At 46.7% G+C, this 24,202-nt stretch overlaps 1 protein-coding gene across 1 annotated transcript in view; it reads right to left on the bottom strand.

The window, feature by feature from the left end:
• Nucleotides 1–24,202, bottom strand: part of LOC132396381 (oxysterols receptor LXR-alpha-like) — a 201,725-nt gene that overhangs the window by 104,572 nt on the left and 72,951 nt on the right. The window contains exons 4-5 of the mRNA XM_059973907.1: nucleotides 14,423–14,692; nucleotides 9,163–9,368 (exon numbers count right to left, since the gene is read on the bottom strand). Of these exons, the coding sequence (XP_059829890.1) occupies nucleotides 9,163–9,368; nucleotides 14,423–14,692 (476 nt within the window). The remainder of the gene's footprint in view (nucleotides 1–9,162; nucleotides 9,369–14,422; nucleotides 14,693–24,202) is intronic.

Here is a 24,202-nt window from a genome sequence, read left to right on the forward strand (position 1 = left end):
AGACAGGTTGTGCCTTATGAGCCTGATTGAATTTTTTGAGGATGTGACTAAACACATTGATGAAGGAAGAGCAGTAGATGTAGTGTATATGGATTTCAACAAGGCATTTGATAAGGTACCCCATGTAAGGCTTTTTGAGAAAGTAAGGAGGCATGGAATCAAGGGGACATTACTTTGTGGATCCAGAACTGGCTTGCCCACAGAAGGCAAAGAGTGGTTGTAGATGGGTCATATTCTGCATGGAAGTCGGTCACCAGTGGTGTGCCTCAGGGATCTGTTCTGGGACCTCTCTACTCTTCATGATTTTTATAACTGACCTGGACGAGGAAGTGAGGCATGGGTTAGTAAATTTGCTGATGACACAAAGGTTGTGGGTGTTGTGGATAGTGTGGAGATCTGTCGGAGTTACTGCAGGACATTGATAGAATGCAAAACTGTGCTGAGAAGTGACAGATGGGGTTCAACCCAGATAAGTGTGAAGTGGTTCAATTTGGTAGGTCAAATATGATGACAGAATATAGTATTAATGGTAAGACTCTTAGCAGTGTGGAGGATCAGAGGGATCTTGGGGTCCAAGTCCATAGGATGCTCAAAGCAACTGTGCAGGTTGACTCTGTGGTTAAGAAGGTGTATGGTGTATTAGCCTTCATTAATCATGGAATTGAATTTAGGAGCAGAGAGTTAACGTTGCAGCTGTATAGGACCCTCGTCAGACCCCATTTGAAGTACTGCCCTCAGTTCTGGTCGCCTCACTACAGGTAGGATGTGGAAGCCATAGAAAGGGTGCAGAGGAGATTTACAAGGATGTTGTCTAGATTGGGGAGCATGCCTTATGAGAATAGGTTGAGTGGACTCAGCCTTTTCTCTTTGGAGCGATAGAAAATGAGAGATGACCTGATAGAGGTGTATAAGATTATGAGAGGCATTGATCATGTGGATAGTCAGAGGCTTTTTCCCAGGGCTGAAATAGTTGCCACAAGAGGATACAGGTTTAAGGTGCTGGGGAGTAGGTACAGAGATGACAGGGGTAAGTTTTTTACTCAGAGGGTGGTAAGTGCATGGAATGGGCTGCCGGTGAAGGTGGTGGAGGCGAATACAATAGGGTCTTGTGTTTTGGTGGCCTGCGTGCCTCAATGACACAGAGAGCTGTGCCGGCTGGACACGGGGGTTCATGGCCAGAGAGCTGTGCCGGCTGGACACGGGGTTTCATGGCCAGAGAGCTTTGCCGGCTGGACACGGGGGTTCATGGCCAGAGAGCTGTGCCGGCTGGACACGGGGTTTCATGGCCAGAGAGCTGTGCCGGCTGGACACGGGGGTTCATGGCCAGAGAGCTGTGCTGGCTGGACACAGGGGTTCATGGCCAGAGAGCTGTGCCGGCTGGACATGGGGGTTCATGGCCAGAGAGCTGTGCCGGCTGGACACGGGGGATCATGGCCAGAGAGATGTGCCGGCTGGACACGGGGGTTCATGGCCAGAGAGCTGTGCCGGCTGGACACGGGGGTTCATGGCCAGAGAGCTGTGCCGGCTGGACACGGGGGTTCATTGCCAGAGAGCTGTGCCAGCTGGACACGGGGGTTCATGGCCAGAGAGCTGTGCCGGCTGGACACGGGGGATCATGGCCAGAGAGCTGTGCCGGCTGGACACGGGGGTTCATGGCCAGAGAGCTGTGCCGGCTGGACACGGGGGTTCATGGCCAGAGAGCTGTGCCGGCTGGACACGGGGGTTCATGGCCAGAGAGCTGTGCCGGCTGGACACGGGGGTTCATGGCCAGAGAGCTGTGCCGGCTGGACACGGGGGTTCATGGCCAGAGAGCTGTGCCGGCTGGACACGGGGGTTCATGGCCAGAGAGCTGTGCCGGCTGGACACGGGGGTTCATTGCCAGAGAGCTCTGCCGGCTGGACACGGGGGTTCATTGCCAGAGAGCTGTGCCGGCTGGACACGGGGGTTCATGGCCAGAGAGCTGTGCCGGCTGGACACGGGGGATCATGGCCAGAGAGCTGTGCCGGCTGGACACGGGGGTTCATGGCCAGAGAGCTGTGCCGGCTGGACACTGGGGTTCATTGCCAGAGAGCTCTGCCGGCTGGACACGGGGGTTCATTGCCAGAGAGCTGTGCCGGCTGGACACAGGGGTTCATGGCCAGAGCTGTGCTGGCTGGACACGGGGGATCATGGCCAGAGAGCTGTGCCGGCTGGACACGGAGGTTCATGGCCAGAGAGCTGTGCCGGCTGGACACGGGGGTTCATGGCCAGAGAGCTGTGCTGGCTGGACACGGGGGTTCATGGCCAGAGAGCTGTGCCGGCTGGACACGGGGGTTCATGGCCAGAGAGATGTGCCGGCTGGACACGGGGGTTCATGGCCAGAGAGCTGTGCCGGCTGGACATGGGGGTTCATGGCCAGAGAGCTGTGCCGGCTGGACACGGGGGATCATGGCCAGAGAGCTGTGCCGGCTGGACACGGGGGATCATGGCCAGAGAGCTGTGCAGGCTGGACACGGGGGATCATGGCCAGAGAGCTGTGCCGGCTGGACACGGGGGATCATGGCCAGAGAGCTGTGCCGGCTGGACACGGGGGATCATGGCCAGAGAGCTGTGCCGGCTGGACTCGGGGGTTCATGGCCAGAGAGCTGTGCCGGCTGGACACGGGGGTTCATGGCCAGAGAGCTGTGCCGGCTGGACACGGGGGTTCATGGCCAGAGAGCTGTGCCGGCTGGACACGGGGGTTCATGGCCAGAGAGCTGTGCCGGCTGGACACGGGGGTTCATGGCCAGAGAGCTGTGCCGGCTGGACACGGGGGTTCATTGCCAGAGAGCTGTGCCGGCTGGACACGGGGGTTCATGGCCAGAGAGCTGTGCCGGCTGGACACGGGGGTTCATGGCCAGAGAGCTGTGCCGGCTGGACACGGGGGTTCATGGCCAGAGAGCTGTGCCGGCTGGACACGGGGGTTCATTGCCAGAGAGCTGTGCCGGCTGGACACGGGGGTTCATGGCCAGAGAGCTGTGCCGGCTGGACACGGGGGTTCATGGCCAGAGAGCTGTGCCGGCTGGACACGGGGGTTCATGGCCAGAGAGCTGTGCTGGCTGGACACGGGGGTTCATGGCCAGAGAGCTGTGCCGGCTGGACACGGGGGATCATGGCCAGAGAGCTGTGCCGGCTGGGCACGGGGGTTCATGGCCAGAGAGCTGTGCCGGCTGGACACGGGGTTTCATGGCCAGAGAGCTGTGCCGGCTGGACACGGGGGTTCATGGCCAGAGAGCTGTGCCGGCTGGACACGGGGGTTCATGGCCAGAGAGCTGTGCCGGCTGGACACGGGGGTTCATGGCCAGAGAGCTGTGCTGGCTGGACACGGGGGTTCATGGCCAGAGAGCTGTGCCGGCTGGACACGGGGGATCATGGCCAGAGAGCTGTGCCGGCTGGGCACGGGGGTTCATGGCCAGAGAGCTGTGCCGGCTGGACACGGGGTTTCATGGCCAGAGAGCTGTGCCGGCTGGACACGGGGGTTCATGGCCAGAGAGCTGTGCCGGCTGGACACGGGGGTTCATGGCCAGAGAGCTGTGCTGGCTGGACACGGGGGTTCATGGCCAGAGAGCTGTGCCGGCTGGACACGGGGGTTCATGGCCAGAGAGCTGTGCCGGCTGGACACGGGGGTTCATGGCCAGAGAGCTGTGCCGGCTGGACACGGGGGTTCATGGCCAGAGAGCTGTGCCGGCTGGACACGGGGGTTCATGGCCAGAGAGCTGTGCCGGCTGGACACGGGGGTTCATGGCCAGAGAGCTGTGCCGGCTGGACACGGGGGTTCATGGCCAGAGAGCTGTGCCGGCTGGACACGGGGGTTCATGGCCAGAGAGCTGTGCCGGCTGGACACTGGGGTTCATGGCCAGAGAGCTGTGCCGGCTGGACTCAGGGTTAATGCTTTGGCTCTTCCTAGAGGCCAGATTAAAAGGGTTCTCCTGGTCCTCCAGCTTTAGGGGTTCAGCTTAGGGTTATCTGTTATGGTTGTAACTCCAGAAACAAAAAACATGGAAAGTGGGAGGCGTGTGTACTCAGTAAAGTACTTAGTGTCCTTCAGTGAGGCACTCACATATAGTGAGGTGGTATAATGACGAAACAATTCATATAACCTGTAATGAATTATGTAAACAAGGAATGCTTGATTAAACAATGTATTTACAATATTATTCAAACATTACTGAAATATGAAATACACTACAATCCTCCCAGCTTAACTATAAACACTAACTGAATATGGAATTCATCTCAACTCCTATATGTAACATATTGCTCTCTAGTCATCTGATATACAGTGTCCTATATAATACAGCTACTATATACTGACATACACAGCATAGTAATTTTTAAATTGTCCCATTCAGGCCAGAGACTTAATCGCACTGGAAGATTTCTTACTCTTCTGGGATAATGTCTTTCCTGACCAGGGGTGAGGTCACTCTGCTTGGCAGCTGAGACTTGTGGCTGTGAAACAATCTCAGGGTCGGCGTCTTCTCCATGGTGGGTGCAGGGGTTGACTCTGGGATGCGGGAAGTGGTTCTGACAGCTCGGGACACCTATCTTCTCCAACAATTGACTCTGTTCTCCTCAACTGATCGATGTGTCTGATGTTATCTGGGGATGACACAATCTCCACTATGTGGGACAGTGATCCAGTTCTGTCCTTAATCTTTCCAAGTATCCACTTTTGATCACCTTTATAGTCCCTCGTCAGGACTGCTTGTCCAGGAGTGAAACATCGACCCTCCTTGTTTAAGGAGCCCTCCATTTGCCTCTGCTGTTTGTCTTGCACACTCCTTCTGAATTGGGGTTGAGGAGATTCAAGTGTGTGCGCAAGGGACAACCCAGGAACAGCATGTACAACAAGCTGGAGGAACTCAGCAGGTCAGGCAGCATCCGTGGAAACGAGCAGTCAACATTTCGGGCCGAGACCCTTCGTCAGGAACAGTATAGCTGGTGGCTGTCGATTGTGGAGTGTGCTGTACTGCATTATGCAAGGAGGAAATTGGTGAGCTTCTGATTCAGTGTCAGTGTAATGTTTGCTGCTGACACTGCTCACAGTGTTTTCTTTAGACGCTAGACAAACCTTTCCACCAACCAATTGTAGCTGGGTGGTACGAAGCAGATGTAATTTGTCTTATTTTAGTCATTTTCAGGAATGACTGAAACTGGTCCCTAATGGTCTGTGGTCCATTGTCATTGGCTCAGTGGTCGAGAACACCAGTCCTTGAGAAAAGGCTTCTCAACACATCAACAGTGTACAGTGCTGTCATGGGGGTTGTTGGGAACACTTCTGGCCCTTTTATAGCTGCATCCGCTAAGACCAAGACATTTTTGCCCACGAGTGGTTTGGCAGGATCCATACGAGTCCACTGCCAAGGCAAGTCAGGCCATTCCCAGGGATGGAGGGACATTCGTCTCGGCATTTCTTAACGTGTTGGCATCCTGAGCAGTGCATGACAAGCAACTTGATCTGAAGATCTACCCCAGGCCACCAGACAAAGCTTTGAGCCAATGCTTTCACTTTGACCACATCTAAATAATCAGCATGTAGCTCCTCCAACACTTTAGCTCTCAGCTTGGATGGTCAAACAATTCTCAATCCCCACATAAGGCAACTCCTGTCAAGGGCAAGTTCATCCTTCTGCTGTACATGACAGCCATTTTGCATTGCCATGTAGACCTAAAACCTGCTTTTCTGGTTTCCCTTTGGGTCATCTCTGCCATTATAGGGAGACTTTCAATCTGCATTAGGGAAAATATGTCAAGAGGAGTGTCCTCTTTTGAAATTTTTTCAGATATTTCCTTTTCCAATGATAAATAAGACAATTCCTCAGTATTTCCATGATTAGTTGTCCTCTTGAATTCAACCTTGTAATTATGTCCTTCAAAAATCAGAGCCCATCTCTGCATTTGTGATGCTGCTGTCAGTGGAACACCCTTCTGTGGACTGAAAATGGCGACTAGTGGTCGGTGATCAGTAATGAGGGTACTCTCTCCCATTCAGGTACTGGTTGAAATGCTTTACACCTAAACCAGATTCAAAGCCTCCCCGTTAATCTGGGCATCCTTCTCCTCTCAGCAGTAAGGGAACGTGATGCAAAATCTATGAGATGTTCACTTCCATTGCTCACAATATATCATGACTACACATATACCACAAGGCAAAAGGCATTAAAAGCAAGCTTGACTGGGTGATGTGTGAGTACAGTATCTGACATCACCATTTCCTTTGCCTTTTGGAAAGCCACCTCAGACTTCTCTGTCTGTTACCATTTCTTCCCAATCTGTAGTAATGAGTTCAAGAGGTGGAGGTTTGGCAAGATCCAGTTATAGTAATTGATAAATCCTAAAAAGGACCACAAATGTAACACATACTTCCACCACTGTCATAAGGGGGGCGCTGGGAGCAGACCCAAATGCAAGACATAGACACTGAAGTACTGGGAACTGGATTGGACTAGAGTTAGGGACGGGACTGCAAACAGACTAGGAGATGAAACAGGAACAAAGACTTGGGCTAGGACTTTGGCTAGGGAAGTGGGACCAGGACAAGGAACTGGGAACTAAGAGACTGGACAAGGACCCAAATCCTTGTCTCCATTGGGTAAGTCAGGCTGTAATCGGGCTCGGACTCCAGAACTAGGCAAAAACATGATGTGGCTACAGGACTGGATGAGGCCAGGGTTTTTCGAGGTTTTCCTGGACAGGATGAGGTACTGCTTCTTAGAGCACAGGGCCGGGACCCTTCCTAGGACGTCGGGCCAGGATGACTGCTGAGGAAACTCAGGGATTCAGATGGGGAGGTAAAGAGAACAGTCCTGCCTCAGGGTAACGTCAAGGACGGCCTGACTTACCCCACGGAGGCAAGAACAGAAAGGGAGCTCAATCTGGGTGGCTCCGAGTCTCGGGGCAGCCAGCAACCTTGGCTGGCTACGGAAACAGACATATCCATATCTAGTTTGGAGTGGCAGACAGCCACTCAGCTGGCCCCGGAAAAGGTATTACAGGAAATACACACTTTAAAATGTATTCAGTCCACACAACTATTTTCACATTTGACTGTCTCATTTCCTAAATTTAAAATATATTTAAGTGAAATTTTTTGAGCTAATCTACAAAACATTGTGCATCATGCCAAATCAAAAGAGAAAAAACTTTCCTCAGGTGTAATACTGTATATTACCTGACCAACTCACCCGATTATCACCTGTTTTCATGAATTCACCCTGTCTTTGTAAGGTCTAGCAGAATGGTAGATTTTCAACAGGACAAACCAGAATGAAGAGAAAAGACCATTCAAGTCAGAGGAATAATTGAGAAGCTGTTGTGAGTCGCTCCCAACCACCCCAGCTTCCAAGATTTAAATGCTGCAACTCTCCAGACTATAGGTAGCTGGTGCAGCCTCTTTAAGGGCTTAGGACGGTCCCATTAGTTGATATCCATGTTTTGGGTGCCAAGAATTGAGTATTTAAGCAATACCTGAACAGAAGCTCAGCCGTAAGCCTACCAGTGACTTGTCTAGTATTTGCTTTGTGCTCTGTTTCTCGATCCCGTTTGAGACCGTGTCTCAATCACAGCCTCAGAGACTTCAGCATTTGGGTCCCAGCCATCCTCTTTAAGACTCTCATCGCAGAAGCACAAGTATGGGGAGGAGTACAAGACCATCTCAAAGGCACTGTGCAACTCATCATGAAAAAGTGGTGAAAATATGAAACCACAGCCACACTGCCTAGGTCAGGCTGCCCATCGCCGGAGGATGACGTCACTTGTAAGAGAGGCTGATGTGACACCAACAGTCACTCAGAGTGAGCTGCAGAGGTCAGCGGCAGCAACTGGAGGTGAAATTCATGGCTCCACAATCTCTAATGCCTTGCCCAAAAATGGTGTTTTATGCAAGAGTGGCAAGGACAAAGCCCTGGCTTTAAAAAAAAGCGTATCCTTGTAAAGACTTTAAAGCATCACCTGGAAGATACGTGGAAGCAAGTCTTGTGGTTGGATGAGGCTGAAGTGGGACTTTCTGGCCTCAATATTAAGTGGTACATATGGCATAAATCTAATACTGAACATCAGCTGGTTAACACCATCCCCACTGTAAAATATGGTAGAAGTGACATCATCCTCCAGGGATCCTTTGCAACAACAGGGTCTGGAAACCTGGTCCAGATTAAATGCTGCTAATTACAGAGATTCTGGATAAAAACCTGCTAGTCTCTGCTAGAAAGCTTAAACTAAGGAAGAAGTTCATCTTTCAGCGGGACAACGATCTAAAGCACACTGCCAGAGCAACCATGGAGTCGCTTCAAATGAATAAAATTTTTGCCCTTGAGTTGTCCAAAGTCCTGATCTTAATCCAATTGAACATATCTGATAAGACCTTAAGATTGCTGTCCACCTCTGCTCCCAAACTAAACTGCCACAGATGCAACAATTTTGCAAGGAGCAATGGGCAAATCTTGCTCCATCACATTGTGCAACTCTAATAGAGACTTGTCCAAAAATGATTACTGGCCGTAGTAGCTGTGGGGGTGCACAACTAAGTACTGAGCAAAGGGGGATGAATACTTCCGAACTGCTGACATTTCAGTTTTTGAAGTTTTGGCTATCCATGCTTTACAATTTTCCCTGTTTTCTTTGGACTCTACCGTGGAAAAAAGGAGCATGTGATTCACAAATAATAATCCTCTCTACTGCCTCTCACAAAGAGACACTCCCTTAGTAATTCTTCTTCCAGAGTGGCTTTCCCTCACTACTGCTCCTCCCAAGTGTTATACTCCTCAGTACTGTCTCTCCCAAAGAACAACACTGCCTCAGTACTGCCCCTCCCATACTCTGACGCTCCCTTACTACTGCCCCTGCCATAATATGACACCCCTCAGTAATTCACCTCCCACAGCACACTGTTATCACAACACGCCTGTCCTGCAGTGGGGCACTCCCTCGGCCCCACCCCTCCCGCAGTGCAGGGTCAGAATGGATTCTTTTTGCACAGTTTTGAAATGGGATGTGAGCACCAAACTTAAGCACCTTGTAAGAGATCCATCACTGACATTGACCAGTGACATAAGTAACTGTATATCATTAGTCCTCTGCCATGCTGAGGTTGTATGCCTCTGTTTTTTCTTCATTTTAGAGAGATGCTCCCACAAAACTTACGGTCACTTGCAATTGGTCACTGAAGGATCGCTTGTTGCACTGTTGCTGTGCGGTGACCAGTCTTCTGATCATCTCAACTTGAGCCATGTTGAGTTTGGGAATGTCCCAGCCAGCCAGGGACCTTGGGGTCACCTTCACCGCTTTCATCACTTCTTCCTCCAGCTTCTTCATCTTCTTCCGTCGAATCTGTTCTTCTGACAGAACACCTGGAGGTGAATATGAACGTTAGTGTAGATCCTCAACTGAACATGTAATCTCACTGACTCGCTCATAAATAGTTATTAACATAGAATGGGAACAGTCCCATGTTGTCAAATTAAACAAAATCACATCTGTCTGCACAAAATCCACATTCTTCCACGTTTAGCATATGTCTATCTAAAATCCCCTTAGGTGCCTCTATTGTAATTGCCTTGACAGCCTGTTCTAGACACTCAAAGCTCTTCCAGAGAAAACAACCCCAGGTTTGTCCAAGCTCTTGCTATATCTCACACATAGAACATAGAACAGTACAGCACAGGATGTTGTGCCAAACCAGCTGAGCAGTATATCAAGAAACCCCCAAACACCAACCCCTCCTACCTACATTCCACCTTCCTCCTATTCGTGTGCCTATCTAAATGACTCCTAAAGCCTCTAATGTATTTTCCTTTATCACCATGCCAGGCAGAGCATCCCAGGCATACACCATTCTCTGAGTAAAAAAAGTTACTTCTCAGATCCCCTTTGAACCTACACCCTCTCACCTTCAATGCATGCCCTCTGGTATTAGACATTTCAACCTGAGGAAAAAGATACCCCCTGTCCACTCCAGCTATGCCCCTCATAATCTTATAAACCTCTATCAGATCTCTCCTCAGCCTATGCCACTCCAGAGAAAACAACCCAAGTTTACCCTGCCTCTCATAATAGCACATGCCCTCTAAACCAGGCAGCAAACCTCTTCTGCACCCTCTCCAAAGCCTCAACTTCCTTCCTATAGCGGGGCAACCAGAACTGTGTGTAATACTCCAGATGAGATTCAACCAGAGTTTTATGAAGTTGCAACATGACCTCTTGACTTTTGAACTCAATGCCTGACTAATAAAAGCAAGTATTCCATAGGCCTCCTTCATCACCCTATTGACCTATGCAGCCATTTTCAATGAGCTGTGAACTTGGATTGCACCTTTCTGTACCTTTTCCAAAATCCGCATCCTTCTAGTAATGGGTTCATATAACCATAGGATATTGGAGCAGAATTGGACCATTTGGCTCATCGAGTCTGCTCAGCCATCTGATCGTGGCTGATCCATTTCTCTCTCAACCCCATTCTCCTGACTTCTCCCTGTAACCTTTCACACCCTGATTTATCAAGAATCTATCAACCTCTGCTTTAAATACACTCAATGTCCTGGTCTCCATGGCAGCCTGCAGCAACAAATTCTACAGGTTCACCACCATTTGGCTAAAAAAAATTCCTCCTCATCTCTGTTCTAAATGGATGGTCCTCTGGTCCTAGACTCTCACTATAGGAAACATCCTCTCCACATCTATTCTATCTAGGCATTTCACTATTCGATAGGTTTCAATGAGATCCTCCCTCAGTTTTATTTAAATTCCAGCAAATACAGACCCAAATGCTTCTCGTCTGGTAAGCATTTCAATCCCAAAATCCTTTTCGTGTTGGTTTTTAAAAGCTTTACAATCCTCTAACATCCCATTAATTTTTGCTCTATTATCTGCCACCTTTTTGTTTTTATGTTGGCTTTGCCTTTGCTTGTCAACCACAGTTACAGCATCCTCTCTTTAGGAAATGTCTTTGAGACGTATCTATCCTGTGCCTTCCAAATTATTCCCAGAAATTCCAGCCATTGTTGCTCTGCCATCATCTCTGTGGTGTCCCCTTCCAATCAACTTTGGCCACCTCCTCTCTCATGACTCTGTAATTCTCTTTACTCCACTATAATACTGATATATCTGACTTTAGTTCTCCCTCTCAAACTGCAGGGTGAATTCTATCATAGTTTAATAGTCTGAGGGTGGATAAATCTCCTGGACCTGATGGAACACACTCTCGGGTTCTGAAGGAAGTAGCCGGAGAGATTGCGGAGGCATTAACAATGATCTTTCAGGAATCGATAGATTCTGGCATTGTACCGGATGGCTGGAAAATTGCAAATGTTACTCTGCTATTTAAGAAGGGTGGGAGGCAGCAGAAAGGACCTATTAACCTGACATCAATGGTTGGGAAGTTGTTGGAATCGAGTGTTAGGGATGAGATTACGGAGTACCTGGAGGCACATTACAAGATAGGCCAAAACCAGCATGGTTTCCTGAAAGAAAAATCCTGCCTGACTAACCTACTGAAATTTTTTGAGGAAATTATAAGTAGGGTAGACAAAAGAGATAGAGTAGATGTGGTGTACTTGAATTTTCAGAAGGCCTTTGACAAGTTGCTGCAAATGAGGCTGCTTAGCAAGAAAAGAGCCCGTGAAATTACATGGAAGTTACTAGCATGGGTGGAGCATTGGCTGGGAATAAAGGGATCCTATTCTGGCTGGCTGCCAGTTACCAGTGGAGTTCCACAGGGGTCGGTGTTGGGACTGCTGCTTTTTACAATGTATGCTAATGTTTTTTACTACAGTATTAATAGATTTATGGCTAAATATGCCAATGAAACAAAGATAGGTGGAGGAGTGGGTAGTGTTGAGGAAACAGAGAGCCTGCAGAGAGACTTAGATAGTTTAGAGGAATGGGAAAGAAGTGGCAAATGAAATATAATGTTGGAAAGTTCTCTCTCATGGGATCTGAAATTAACACCAACTTGATTTTGCCAATCTGCCTGCATATTGAAATCTCCCATGACATTGCCCTTTTTAAATGCATTTTATATCCCCTTTATAATTCATAGCCCACATCCTGACTACTGTTCGGAGTCTAGTATATAACTCCTAATAGGGTACTTTTACCCTTGCAGTTCCTTAACTCTACTCACAATGATTCTACGTCTTCCGATCTTATGTCACCTCTATCTAAGGATTTGATTTAAGTGTTTACCAACAGAGCCATCTCACCCTCTGTCTGTCCTTTTTGATACCATGTGTATCCTTGGATGTCGAGCTCTCAGCTATGGGCTTCTTTCAGCCACAACTCAGTGATGCCCACAATGTCATGACTGCCAATCTCTAACCACACTACAAGATCATCTATCTATCTTATTCTGTGTACTGTGTGCATTCTAATATAACACCTTTAGTCCCATATCTGTCACTCTTTTAAATTTTTTTCCCCTGTTAAACTGCAACTCATCCCACGGACTGCAATGTTGCCCTATCAACTGCCTGTCCTTCCTGGCAGCCTCACTACACGCTGCTTCCACTTCTATACCAACTGCCCTATCCTCAGCCCTATCAGTTTCCCATCCCCTGGCAAATCAGTTTAAACCCTCCTAAAACAATTCTAGCAAGCTTGCCCACAAAGATATTGATCCAACCCTCCCCACCAGGTTCATGTGAAACCCATCTCTTTTATACAGGTTGTACCTTTCCAATAATCCAGAAATCTGCCCCCTGCACCAGTTCCTCTGACACACATTCATCTGCCAAATCATCCTATTCTTGCCGTCACTGGTGCGTGGCACAGGCAGCAATCCAGAGATTACTATCTTCGAAGTCCTGTTTTCAGCTTTCTACCTAGCTCCCTAAATTTGCTCTTCAGCACCTCCCCTCTTTCCCTATCTATGCCATTGATGCTAACATGTACCAAAACTTCTGTCCGCATACCCTCCCCCTTTAGAATGCTGTGGACCTGATCTAAGACCATATAGGAGCAGAATTAGGCCATTTGGCCCATCGAGTCTGCTCCTCCATTTCAGCATGACTAATCCAATTTTCCTCTCAGCCCTAAACTCCTGCCTTCTCTTCATGCCCTTCATTCCATCTGGGTGTCTCTATTGTGTTTACTCCTCTAACTATGAAACTCCCTGTCACAACTGCTGCACTCTTCACCTCTTCTGAGCTGCAGTGCCAGAGCCCCGATTGCTGTAGATTGGGGTGGTGTGTACCACTGGGGTGACCTGAATTTTACACAATACTCTGTACGGCCCAAGCAACGTTTTAAACAGCTTCCACATGACTTCCTGACTCTTGTACTCAGCAGCCCAACCAGTTAAGGCAAGCATGTCATATGCTTTTTTAAATCTCCCTATCCATTAATGTGGATACTGTTGGACACCAAGATTTCTCTGTACGTCCATGGTGTTAAAGGTCCTACTATTAAATGTATACTCTCCTCAACATTTAACCTCCCAACGTGCAACACCTCATGCTTGCCTGAGTTAAACTCCACCTGCCATCTCTCTGTCCACATGATTTATATCCTGCTCTTCAGTGACCGGTCCTCCCTCACAGAAATACTGGAACATGAGTCACTGCCTCTGAATTCTTCTCCCTTAGAGAGATAGAACATAGAATAGTACAGCACAGTACAGGCCCTTCAGCCCGCAATGTTGTGCCGACCCTCAAACCCTGCCTCCCATATAACCCCCCACCTTAAATTCTTCCATATACCTGTCTGTGTATGTATATATATACATCTGTCTGTATGGTATTCCCCTTAGACAACATACTGTGACAGAAATCTGTCCTGGACACACTTAGATGGACACACAGATGCCAATACACTGAGTAACACACACACACAATGCTGGAGGAACTCAGCAGGTCAGGCAGCATCTATAGAGGGAAATAAACAGTCAACGTTTCAGGCTGACACTCTTCATCAGGACTGGAGAGGAAAGAAGTGAACACCAGAATAAAATAAAAAGGTGAGGGAAGGGGGGTGATACGTGAGAGCAGATGAGGGAGTGGGAATGATGGGAGATAATTAGTGGAAGAGGTAAAGAGCTGAAGAACTAGTCTGATCAGAGCAGACAGTGGACCATGGCAGAAAAAGAAGGAGGCAGAAAGACTCATTTGCATTTGACAAAGCACGTCTAACAAACTGACTGGTGTCCTAAAGACTATACCTCAAGGAGACATCTGCATCCTGGCAGCTTTGCTACCTTAATTTTAGGGAGATATTGTCACTGTCACTTTTTAAAAATCACTCCTCTGCCCTTGGTAGATGAATACTGAATAACATTACTTTCCCCATCAAGGTAACTTCCTCAGTTAACTCAAAGTGTTGAACCTTTCAGTAGATCCCATACTCTCTGCAGATGGTTCAGGAAGTTACAAAGCTCTCTGGGGTCTAATATTGTCCCCCTTTATAAACTTACATTGCTCCAACATGCCCGCCTGCCGACACTTCCGGAGCCGACAATCTTGGCACTTTCTCCTCATGTAGAGGTCCATTTCACACTTGCCACCATTCTTGCAAGAATACTGCGCGCCCTTGATGACACTCCGCCGAAAGAATCCCTTGCAGCCCTCACAGCTGAGCACGTTGTAGTGGAAGCCAGAGGCTTTGTCCCCACACACGCTGCACACCTCGTTTCCCAGCATCTTCGGAGCAGGTCCCTTCTTCCTCTTCACAGCATGCTGCCCCACTGGTGGGAGGAGACAGCACAGGGGCAGGGTAAGTGGAAAGGTGGCAACTGGAACCAGAACTGCCCTCACGCTGTTTTGCACGCTGTGAATGCATGTGCTGTTATTTATTCATATCGCTCCCTAATGGCTGATGGTGAGATGGTTAATATTACTGCCAGTAGGACCATAAAACACAAGACATAGGAGCAGAATTAGGCCATTGAGTCTGCTCTGCCATTCCATCATGGCTGACTTATTATCCCTTCTCCTTCTGCCTCCCTTTAACTTTTGACACCCTAACTAATCAAGAACTTAGCAACCTCCACTTTAGATATAATCAATGACGTGGCATTCATAGCAGTCTGTGGCAATAAATTCCACAGACTCACCACACTCTGGCTAAAGAAATTCCTCCTCATCTCTACTCTAAAGGACCATCCTGTATTCTGAGGCTGTGCCCTCTGATTGTAGACTTTCCCACTCTAGGAAACATCCTCTCCACATCCACTCTGTATTTCAATATTCAATAAGTTTCAATCAGATACCCTCCCCCCCCCACCACATTATTCTAAACTCCCAGAGACATCAAACACTCCTCATATGCTAAACTTTTCATTCTCAGGATCATTCTCCTGAACCTTCTCCGGACCCTCTCCATCACCAGCACATCCTTCCTTGGATATTGACACGGGTTTGCTGCTCAGCCTATCCCTCTCTCCTGCTAGTTAATTCCACGTTCATTCCCATTAAAAACCTTACATGTTGATCCTTTACTCACACAATCCACCTAATAAACTGCTTCTAAAGCCTGTGCTTAGAAACTTGTTTAACTCTCTCTTCAAAACCATCACCTTGTGTCTAAGGTGTGTGGAATGGAGAACCTTACATGTTTCCATGCTCTTCTGTCTGCACCACCCAAACCCTGCAATCCCTTTCCTCAGGTCCTTACCTTCTTAAATACAAAAATCATCTTCTCTCCCACTATTGTAAGACTATTGAATGTTGCCCTTATACAATGAGATGATGGGCTGACCACACGATCAATGTTGTCATGGTCCTTGCACTTTGTCTACCTCCACTGCCCTTTCGCCACAACTATAAAACTTCACTCTGCACTCTAATTGTACTAACTCACTGCATTGTGCAATGAAATAATCTGTATGGATGGCTGCAGAATGAAGTTTTCACTGTACATGTGACAATAATAAATTGGTTTTCTCTTTAAATGCTATTAACCTTAACTGCAGTAACACTCATTAATTCTCCTACAGAATTTCCTTTTATCAGCAATACCCTAAAATGTGTATGTCTCCTATTAGCTCACTATTAATTCCCTTAATTCATAAATTGTACCAAAAGTATCTCTTGTGTCCTTCTCTTAAAGCAATCCCTTTACCAACATTTGCCTCAATTATCCTATCATCTAGCTCTCACTCCTTACTCCCATTCTGCATTCTGCATTCTCTCCCTTGCTAAATCAACTTGGTATGGCAGCATTATGCCTATGTTACTAGTCTTGCCATCCAGAAGGTTGACTAGAGTCCAAAAGGAACATCAGAGACCAAGCCCTGGTGTGACTGAAAGGAGAGCGGACACTGGGCTTTGCAAAGTTTAAGCATGCATTTGATTTAAGAGCAGAAGCACAGAACAAACCAATCTGATGTGTTGGGTTAAGTAAACTGGTCAGTAAATTACCAGTAAAATATTCTATTTGTCTGCTTACCATTTATCCAATGTATGGGGCAAGGCAATATGCCTCAGATCTGTGCAACAAGCATTCTGTACACGTGAGAACTCCAGGAAACTCCCATATTCTGGACAACCACAGATGTAGGATGCATCATAATATGGAGGATCTCAAGCCCAGGGTTTTGGAGTTTGTGCAGAAGGTGGAACAGCTGGGCCATCTACATACGACAGTGTTTCAGGAGGTGGGTAGCCCACATCTCAAGAGATTACAAGCAGAGAGGGAGTTAATGATAGACAAAATTAAGCTGGCAGGTAGTACAGGAGGTGTCAAAGAGTATATAGTTCTCTAAACCAGTATTCATTTCTAACGGGGAGAACTTAGCATCCTGTGAATGTCCTGTTGAAATCTAAATAACCCTCCACACTATCTGCAAACTTACTAATCCACCCTTCCACTTCCAACTCCAAGTCATTTATAGAAATCACAAAGAACAGGAGAACATCACTGGTTATCGACCACCAGGCAGAATAATTACCATCTACTACCAACTACTCCCTTCTGTAGGCAAGACAATAAGACATAGGACAGAGGAACAGATTTAGACTATTTGGCCAATCAAGTTTGCTTTTCCATTCCATCATGGCTGATTTATTACCCCTCTCAAACCCATTCTCCTGCCTTCTCCCTGTAACCTTTGCGACCCTGACTGATCTAGAACCTATCGACCACTGCCTTAAACATACCTAATGTCTTGGTCTGCACAGTTGCCTGTAGCAATGAATTCCACAGATTCACCACTGTCTACCTAAAGAATTTACTCCTCATCTCTGTTCCAAAGGGACACTCTTCTATTCTGAGGCTGTGCCCACTGATCTTAGATTCCTCCACTACAGGAAACATCCTCTCCACGTCCACTCTATCTACGCCTGTCAATATTCAATAGATTTCAATGAGCTCCATCCTCATTCTTCTAAACTCCAGTGAATACAGGCCCAGAGTGATCAAATGCCACTCCTACATTAACCCTCCCATTCCTGATATCATTGTCATGAGCCTCCTCTCCAATGGTAGCTCATCCTTTAGCAAAGGGGCCCAAAATTGCTCAAAACTGTGGTTATCCAGAAGATGAGAATATTCCGGAGTTCTTGCATTCCATAGAGTATCACAGATCTGAGACATACTGCCCTGTCTCCACACATTGGATTAATGGTAAGCAGTTATATAATAATATTTTTACTGGTAACTTATTGACAGGTTTACTTACCACTACACATCAGATTGTTTCAGGCCAAACGTTCGTCCTTTAAACCAAATGCATGCTCTGATGAAGAGTCTCTGCCCAAACTGTTTACTCCTCTCCATAGATACTGCCTAACGTGTTGAGTTCCTCCAGCACTCTATATGTGTTACTCACAATACTCTGACCAATGCCCCTTAAAGCCACAGCATTCCAACTTGCTTTTATCTTATAGTCCTTTCAAAATGAATGCCACCATTGCATTTGCAGACTTCACCAGTGAATCAACCTGCAAGCTAACCTTTAGAGAATATTGCATAAGGGCTCACAAGTCTCTGTACCTCTGATTTCTGAATTTGTTCCCTGTTTAGAAAATAGTCTACACATTTATTCCTTTTACCAAAGTGCATGGCCATACACTTCCCTACACTATGTTCCATCTGCTTCCTCTTTGCCCATTCTCCCTATTTCTCTAAGTCCTTCTGCAGACACCTTGCTTGCTGAACATTACCTGCTCCTCCATCTATCTTGCATTATCCACAAACCTGGCCACAAGGCCCTCAATTCTGTATCCACATTTCCTGTTTCCCTGGATCCAAGCCTACTGACTTTCTGAGCAATAGTTATAGGAGCTTCCTAGAGAACAGACCAAATAAATGGGTTGTCCTCCTTGGAGGAGAGGAGATTGGCAGGAGATCTGAGAGACATGGTCAACATTATGAAAAATCTAGATAACCCATTCACATTGTTGGATGGATCAAGGTCTGGGGATACACAGTAGAATGAAGGAGAGAGTCAAAATAGTTAGAAATGATAAGAAGAAATTCTATTTTACCCAATAAGTGGTTAGAATGCGGAAAGCACTGTCAGAGGGGAGAGTGGCAACTGATTTGATTGCAATGTTCTAGAGGGAACTGGATATAAATGGAAGAACTTGGAGCAGTGGAGAAAGGGTATGGGATTGAGAGTGGGTGGACTGCCTTTTCATAGTCATTAGAGACTCAATCTACTGAATAGTCTCTGTGGTTGCAGACAGGAACCCAGAGAAGTAGATTGTCTCTCTAGTGCCAGTGTCAGAGGAATCACTGCAGTAACATCTGGAGGGGGTAGGCCAACAGACAGAGGTCATGGTGCATTTCGGTACCAATAACATGATGGAAAAGAGGATGACTCATTGGGCTGTGGGGCCTGTTAGAGTTTGATAGGGTGAGCATTCTTGTGGCAATGGTTATCATTCAATTACAATTAGCATTGTCACAGAACAGTAGAGAGATAAAATGGGAATAAAAGTTCTAAAAAGGAATAAGGTTAATTTCATTATGCTGAGTAGTTTAACAAAAATGGACTGGAACAGGTCTCAGAACAAAAGGAAGCATTTAAAGCAGAGATTTAAGAGGGTCATTGCAAGAACATTCCGTCAAATTAACTGGTGTGAGCACAAAATTGAAATACTTCCAAGTGAAATTGTACATAAAGATCAGAAAAAGATGAAAACAATCAAAGATTACTATCAAACAGCCAGACCTTAAAACAGAAGAAAGCCTAGAAATGTATACAAAATGTAGGGAATCTCTAATTAAAATTAAGGAAGCAAAGTATAAAGATATCAGCTGGTGAAATCAAAGCGAGTCTGAATTGTTTTCTGAACATAAAAGGGCCAACACAATCAATAAAAGGTGGAACATAAAAGAGAACATAATCCATGCGTGAAGGTGTGGGATATGGGTAATCCGTGTGTGAAGGTGTGGGATATGGGTAATCAGTGTATGAAGGTGTGGGATATGGGTAATCCGTGCGTGAAGGTGTGGGATATGGGTAATCCGTGTGTGAAGGTGTGGGATATGGGTAATCAGTGTGAGAAGGTGTGGGATATGGGTAATCCGTGTATGAAGGTGTGGGATATGGGTAATCCGTGTGAGAAGGTGTGGGATATGGGTAATCCGTGTATGAAGGTGTGGGATATGGGTAATCCGTGCGTGAAGGTGTGGGATATGGGTAATCCGTGTATGAAGGTGTGGGATATGGGTAATCCGTGCGTGAAGGTGTGGGATATGGGTAATCCGTGTGTGAAGGTGTGGGATATGGGTAATCCGTGCGTGAAGGTGTGGGATATGGGTAATCCGTGTGTGAAGGTGTGGGATATGGGTAATCCGTGCGTGAAGGTGTGGGATATGGGTAATCCGTGTGTGAAGGTGTGGGATATGGGTAATCCGTGCGTGAAGGTGTGGGATATGGGTAATCCGTGTGTGAAGGTGTGGGATATGGGTAATCCATGTGTGAAGGTGTGGGATATGGGTAATCCGTGCGTGAAGGTGTGGGATATGGGTAATCCGTGCGTGAAGGTGTGGGATATGGGTAATCCGTGTGTGAAGGTGTGGGATATGGGTAATCCATGTGTGAAGGTGTGGGATATGGGTAATCCGTGTGTGAAGGTGTGGGATATGGGTAATCCGTGCGTGAAGGTGTGGGATATGGGTAATCCGTGTATGAAGGTGTGGGATATGGGTAATCCGTGCGTGAAGGTGTGGGATATGGGTAATCCGTGTATGAAGGTGTGGGATATGGGTAATCCGTGCGTGAAGGTGTGGGATATGGGTAATCCGTGTATGAAGGTGTGGGATATGGGTAATCCGTGTATGAAGGTGTGGGATATGGGTAATCCGTGTATGAAGGTGTGGGATATGGGTAATCCGTGTATGAAGGTGTGGGATATGGGTAATCCGTGCGTGAAGGTGTGGGATATGGGTAATCCGTGTATGAAGGTGTGGGATATGGGTAATCTGTGTGTGAAGGTGTGGGATATGGGTAATCCGTGTATGAAGGTGTGGGATATGGGTAATCCATGTGTGAAGGTGTGGGATATGGGTAATCCGTGCGTGGAAGGGTGGGATATGGGTAATCCATGTGTGAAGGTGTGGGATATGGGTAATCCATGTGTGAAGGTGTGGGATATGGGTAATCCGTGTATGAAAGGGTCGGATATGGGTAATCCGTGTGAGGAGGTGTGGGATATGGGTAATCCGTGTGTGAAAGGTGTGGGATATGGGTAATCCGTGCGTGGAAGGTGTGGGATATGGGTAATCCGTGTATGAAAGGGTCGGATATGGGTAATCCGTGTATGAAAGGGTCGGATATGGGTAATCCGTGTGTGAAGGTGTGGGATATGGGTAATCCATGTGTGAAGGTGTGGGATATGGGTAATCCATGTGTGAAGGTGTGGGATATGGGTAATCCGTGTATGAAGGTGTGGGATATGGGTAATCCATGTGTGAAGGTGTGGGATATGGGTAATCCGTGTATGAAAGGGTCGGATATGGGTAATCCGTGTGAGGAGGTGTGGGATATGGGTAATCAGTGCGTGAAAGGGTGGGATATGGGTAATTTGTGTGTGAAGGTGTGGGATATGGGTAATCCGTGTATGAAGGTGTGGGATATGGGTAATCTGTGTGTGAAGGTGTGGGATATGGGTAATCCATGTGTGAAGGTGTGGGATATGGGTAATCCGTGCGTGGAAGGGTGGGATATGGGTAATCCATGTGTGAAGGTGTGGGATATGGGTAATCCGTGTGTGAAGGTGTGGGATATGGGTAATCCATGTGTGAAGGTGTGGGATATGGGTAATCCGTGTATGAAGGTGTGGGATATGGGTAATCCATGTGTGAAGGTGTGGGATATGGGTAATCTGTGTATGAAAGGGTGGGATATGGGTAATCCATGTGTGAAGGTGTGGGATATGGGTAATCTGTGTATGAAAGGGTGGGATATGGGTAATCTGTGTGTGAAGGTGTGGGATATGGGTAATCCGTGTATGAAGGTGTGGGATATGGGTAATCCATGTGTGAAGGTGTGAGATATGGGTAATCCGTGTATGAAAGGGTGGGATATGGGTAATCCGTGTGAGAAGGAACATGATCTGGGTAGGATTCACCAGGAATATTTTGTAATTGTCTTTCCAAGAGGGAGGTATGATATTCAAGGTACTTCTGACACATGGATGGTTTAAAGGAAATAAGAATGGAAATATTAAGTAACTGTGTCTTGAAAATGGATATATCGCCTGACTAGGAAGAAATACATCCAAGGCTCGTAAAAGAAGGAAGAACATTTCTGAGGTAGTGACGTTATTTTTTGGTTATTTCCAGGTAAAAGTGTTGAGGCAGAGGATTAGAAGGCTCTGACAGTGTGCCATTGCTTAAGGTTGTTGGAAAGGATCAAACATAATTACTGAACTATAGTCAAGGGAACAGTATTGGAATCTATTCTAGTGGACAATTTAAAAGAGAAAGCAAAATGAGCTTTCTTTGTCAGATGTACATCAAAGCATTGAAACATATAGTGAAATATATGTCCAAGGACAACCCACAGATATCACGACCCTTCCAGCATCCACACATGGCATCACTGACCCCAACAGGACACCTTTGGAACGAGAGAGGTAAAATGGAGCAGCTGAAGTAAAGCCACATGTTCACGGAGTGAATGTAAAACGTCCTTGCAGACTGTGGTGGGAATTGATTCCAGCCGGTGAACACAGTTGTGCTGCCTGCTGCACTATCGTACCTCCCTTTACGGCAACATTAATGACATTTATTTAGGCACGTTCATGCACCAAAATCTTCGTTGTTTACAATTTATATTAATAATTCGGAGGCGGTGAGAAACTTAAGTGTTCCAGGCTTGCCAATGAGACAAAAATAAGTGGAAGGACATACTGGATTAGGATATCTTAACTCTGCAATCAGATTTAGAAATAGACTGAGTGGGCAAACATTTGGCACATAGTTTAATCTGGGGAAATGTGAAGTCATGCACTTCGGTGTCAGGAATTAAATGATTATTACCTAAGAGGAGAGAAACTGTGAATGAGTGAAGCTGAGAGAGACTGAAGTGTTCTAGTACATGAATTATAATGTTAATCGGCAGCATCAGCCAGTTGTTAAGCAGGTAAACGGCATTCTGACCCTTATTGCGAAGGTTTGGAGTTTGGGAGGTTTTGTTTCAATTATAGAAGATGTTGGTGAGGCCACACCTGGAATACTGTGCACAGTTTTGGTTGTCTTACATAACAAAAAAACGTAGCACTGGAGGCAGGCGAGAGGAAATATTCAAGTCTAATTCTCAGGGGTGACAGGGTTGCTTTATCTAAAGGAACTGAACAGTTTGGATCTGTACTTCAGTTAGAAGATGGAAGAAGGCCTTAGTGAAACATGGAATATCCTGAGAGGAAAGGACTTGAGACATCACACTAGTGTAGCAGTTAGTGTGACGCCAATACAGCTCTGGCTGTTCAATTCTGACAGCACCTGTACGTCCTCCTCGTGCAATCCATGGGTTTTGTCCAGGTCCTCCAGATTCCTGTCACATTCCAAAGGTCTACTGGTTAATAGGTAAATTGTCCTGGGATTAAGTGAGGGTTAGATGGGGGGTTGCCAGGCAGTGTGGCTCGAAGGACTGTTTCCGCACTATTGCTCTAAATAAAAATATACACAGTATGCCATGCATGAATATACAAATATATAGCTAAGGTGCCTTTTACACGGCACTATAGTAATTTTACGTATTACACTGCACTGCTGCCACAAAACAAAATGATGCCATATGTGAGTGATGATAAACCTGATTCTGATATGGGTCTCTACTGCAGACTGAGAGTAGGAAGGGGGCAGGGAGAGAGGAATCATCGTAGGAGAGGGGAGGGAGAGGGAAGCACCAGAGACACATTCTGTGATGATCAACAAACCGATTGTTTCCAATCAAATGACCTTGCCTGGTGTCTCAGGGCTGGAGAGTCTGCACCCACATCACCCCTACCCTGGCACTCCTTCTCTGCCACCTGTCCCACACCTCTCCCGTGGCCTCACCCTCACCTTTCTTTTGCTCCTGCCAGATTTACAAACTCGCTCTCCACTCGAATGCTGTGCAAAAGTCAAGCACCCTAGCTATATATATGTGCCCAAGGCTTTTGCACAGTCGTGTAAATGATTAAAATAAAAGACAAGATAGATGCTTTCACAGTTGGGTAATTCTTGAATGATGACACAATAGCAAGCAGTTATTTAAAACTGAGGTGTGTAGAATTTTTTCACAGTGGGTGTTGAATCTCTGGAATTCTTACCCCGGAATATTATGCAGGCTAGATCACTGTAAGGTAGTAAAATTGCAAAAGATCAGGGAATTGAGGATCATGGGGGAGGGGTACAGAAGAGGAGTTGAGGCCTGGCACAGACTTGGGGAACCTGGTGACCGAGTCCTGCTCCTGTTTTTGAAAATGCACTATCACTTTCTCCCTCGTAGCTTCCTCATTTTAATGCCCTGCACTATTCAAGTGAGGCCCAATGAGTGTGGGGAACAGCCCCCAGGACTCAACAATCTCAGGTAACCAGCTTTTGCAGTTTGCATCAGAACCAGCTAGCTGTGAATAAATATCATCAATTTTTAACAATGATTCTCCGTCTCATTCACTTTTCTCCTCCTATGTACAGCTCCCTAGACAGACGAGCTTTCAGCACCATCTCCCAGCCAGCGCCACCACTATTTGTATCATTCAATCGCTCTCCCTCTACATCTCAGTAACTTGTCCTAATTAACCCATCAACTGTAAAC

The sequence above is a fragment of the Hypanus sabinus genome, chromosome 7 (genome assembly GCF_030144855.1).
Source record: "Hypanus sabinus isolate sHypSab1 chromosome 7, sHypSab1.hap1, whole genome shotgun sequence".
Classification (NCBI taxonomy): domain Eukaryota; kingdom Metazoa; phylum Chordata; class Chondrichthyes; order Myliobatiformes; family Dasyatidae; genus Hypanus; species Hypanus sabinus.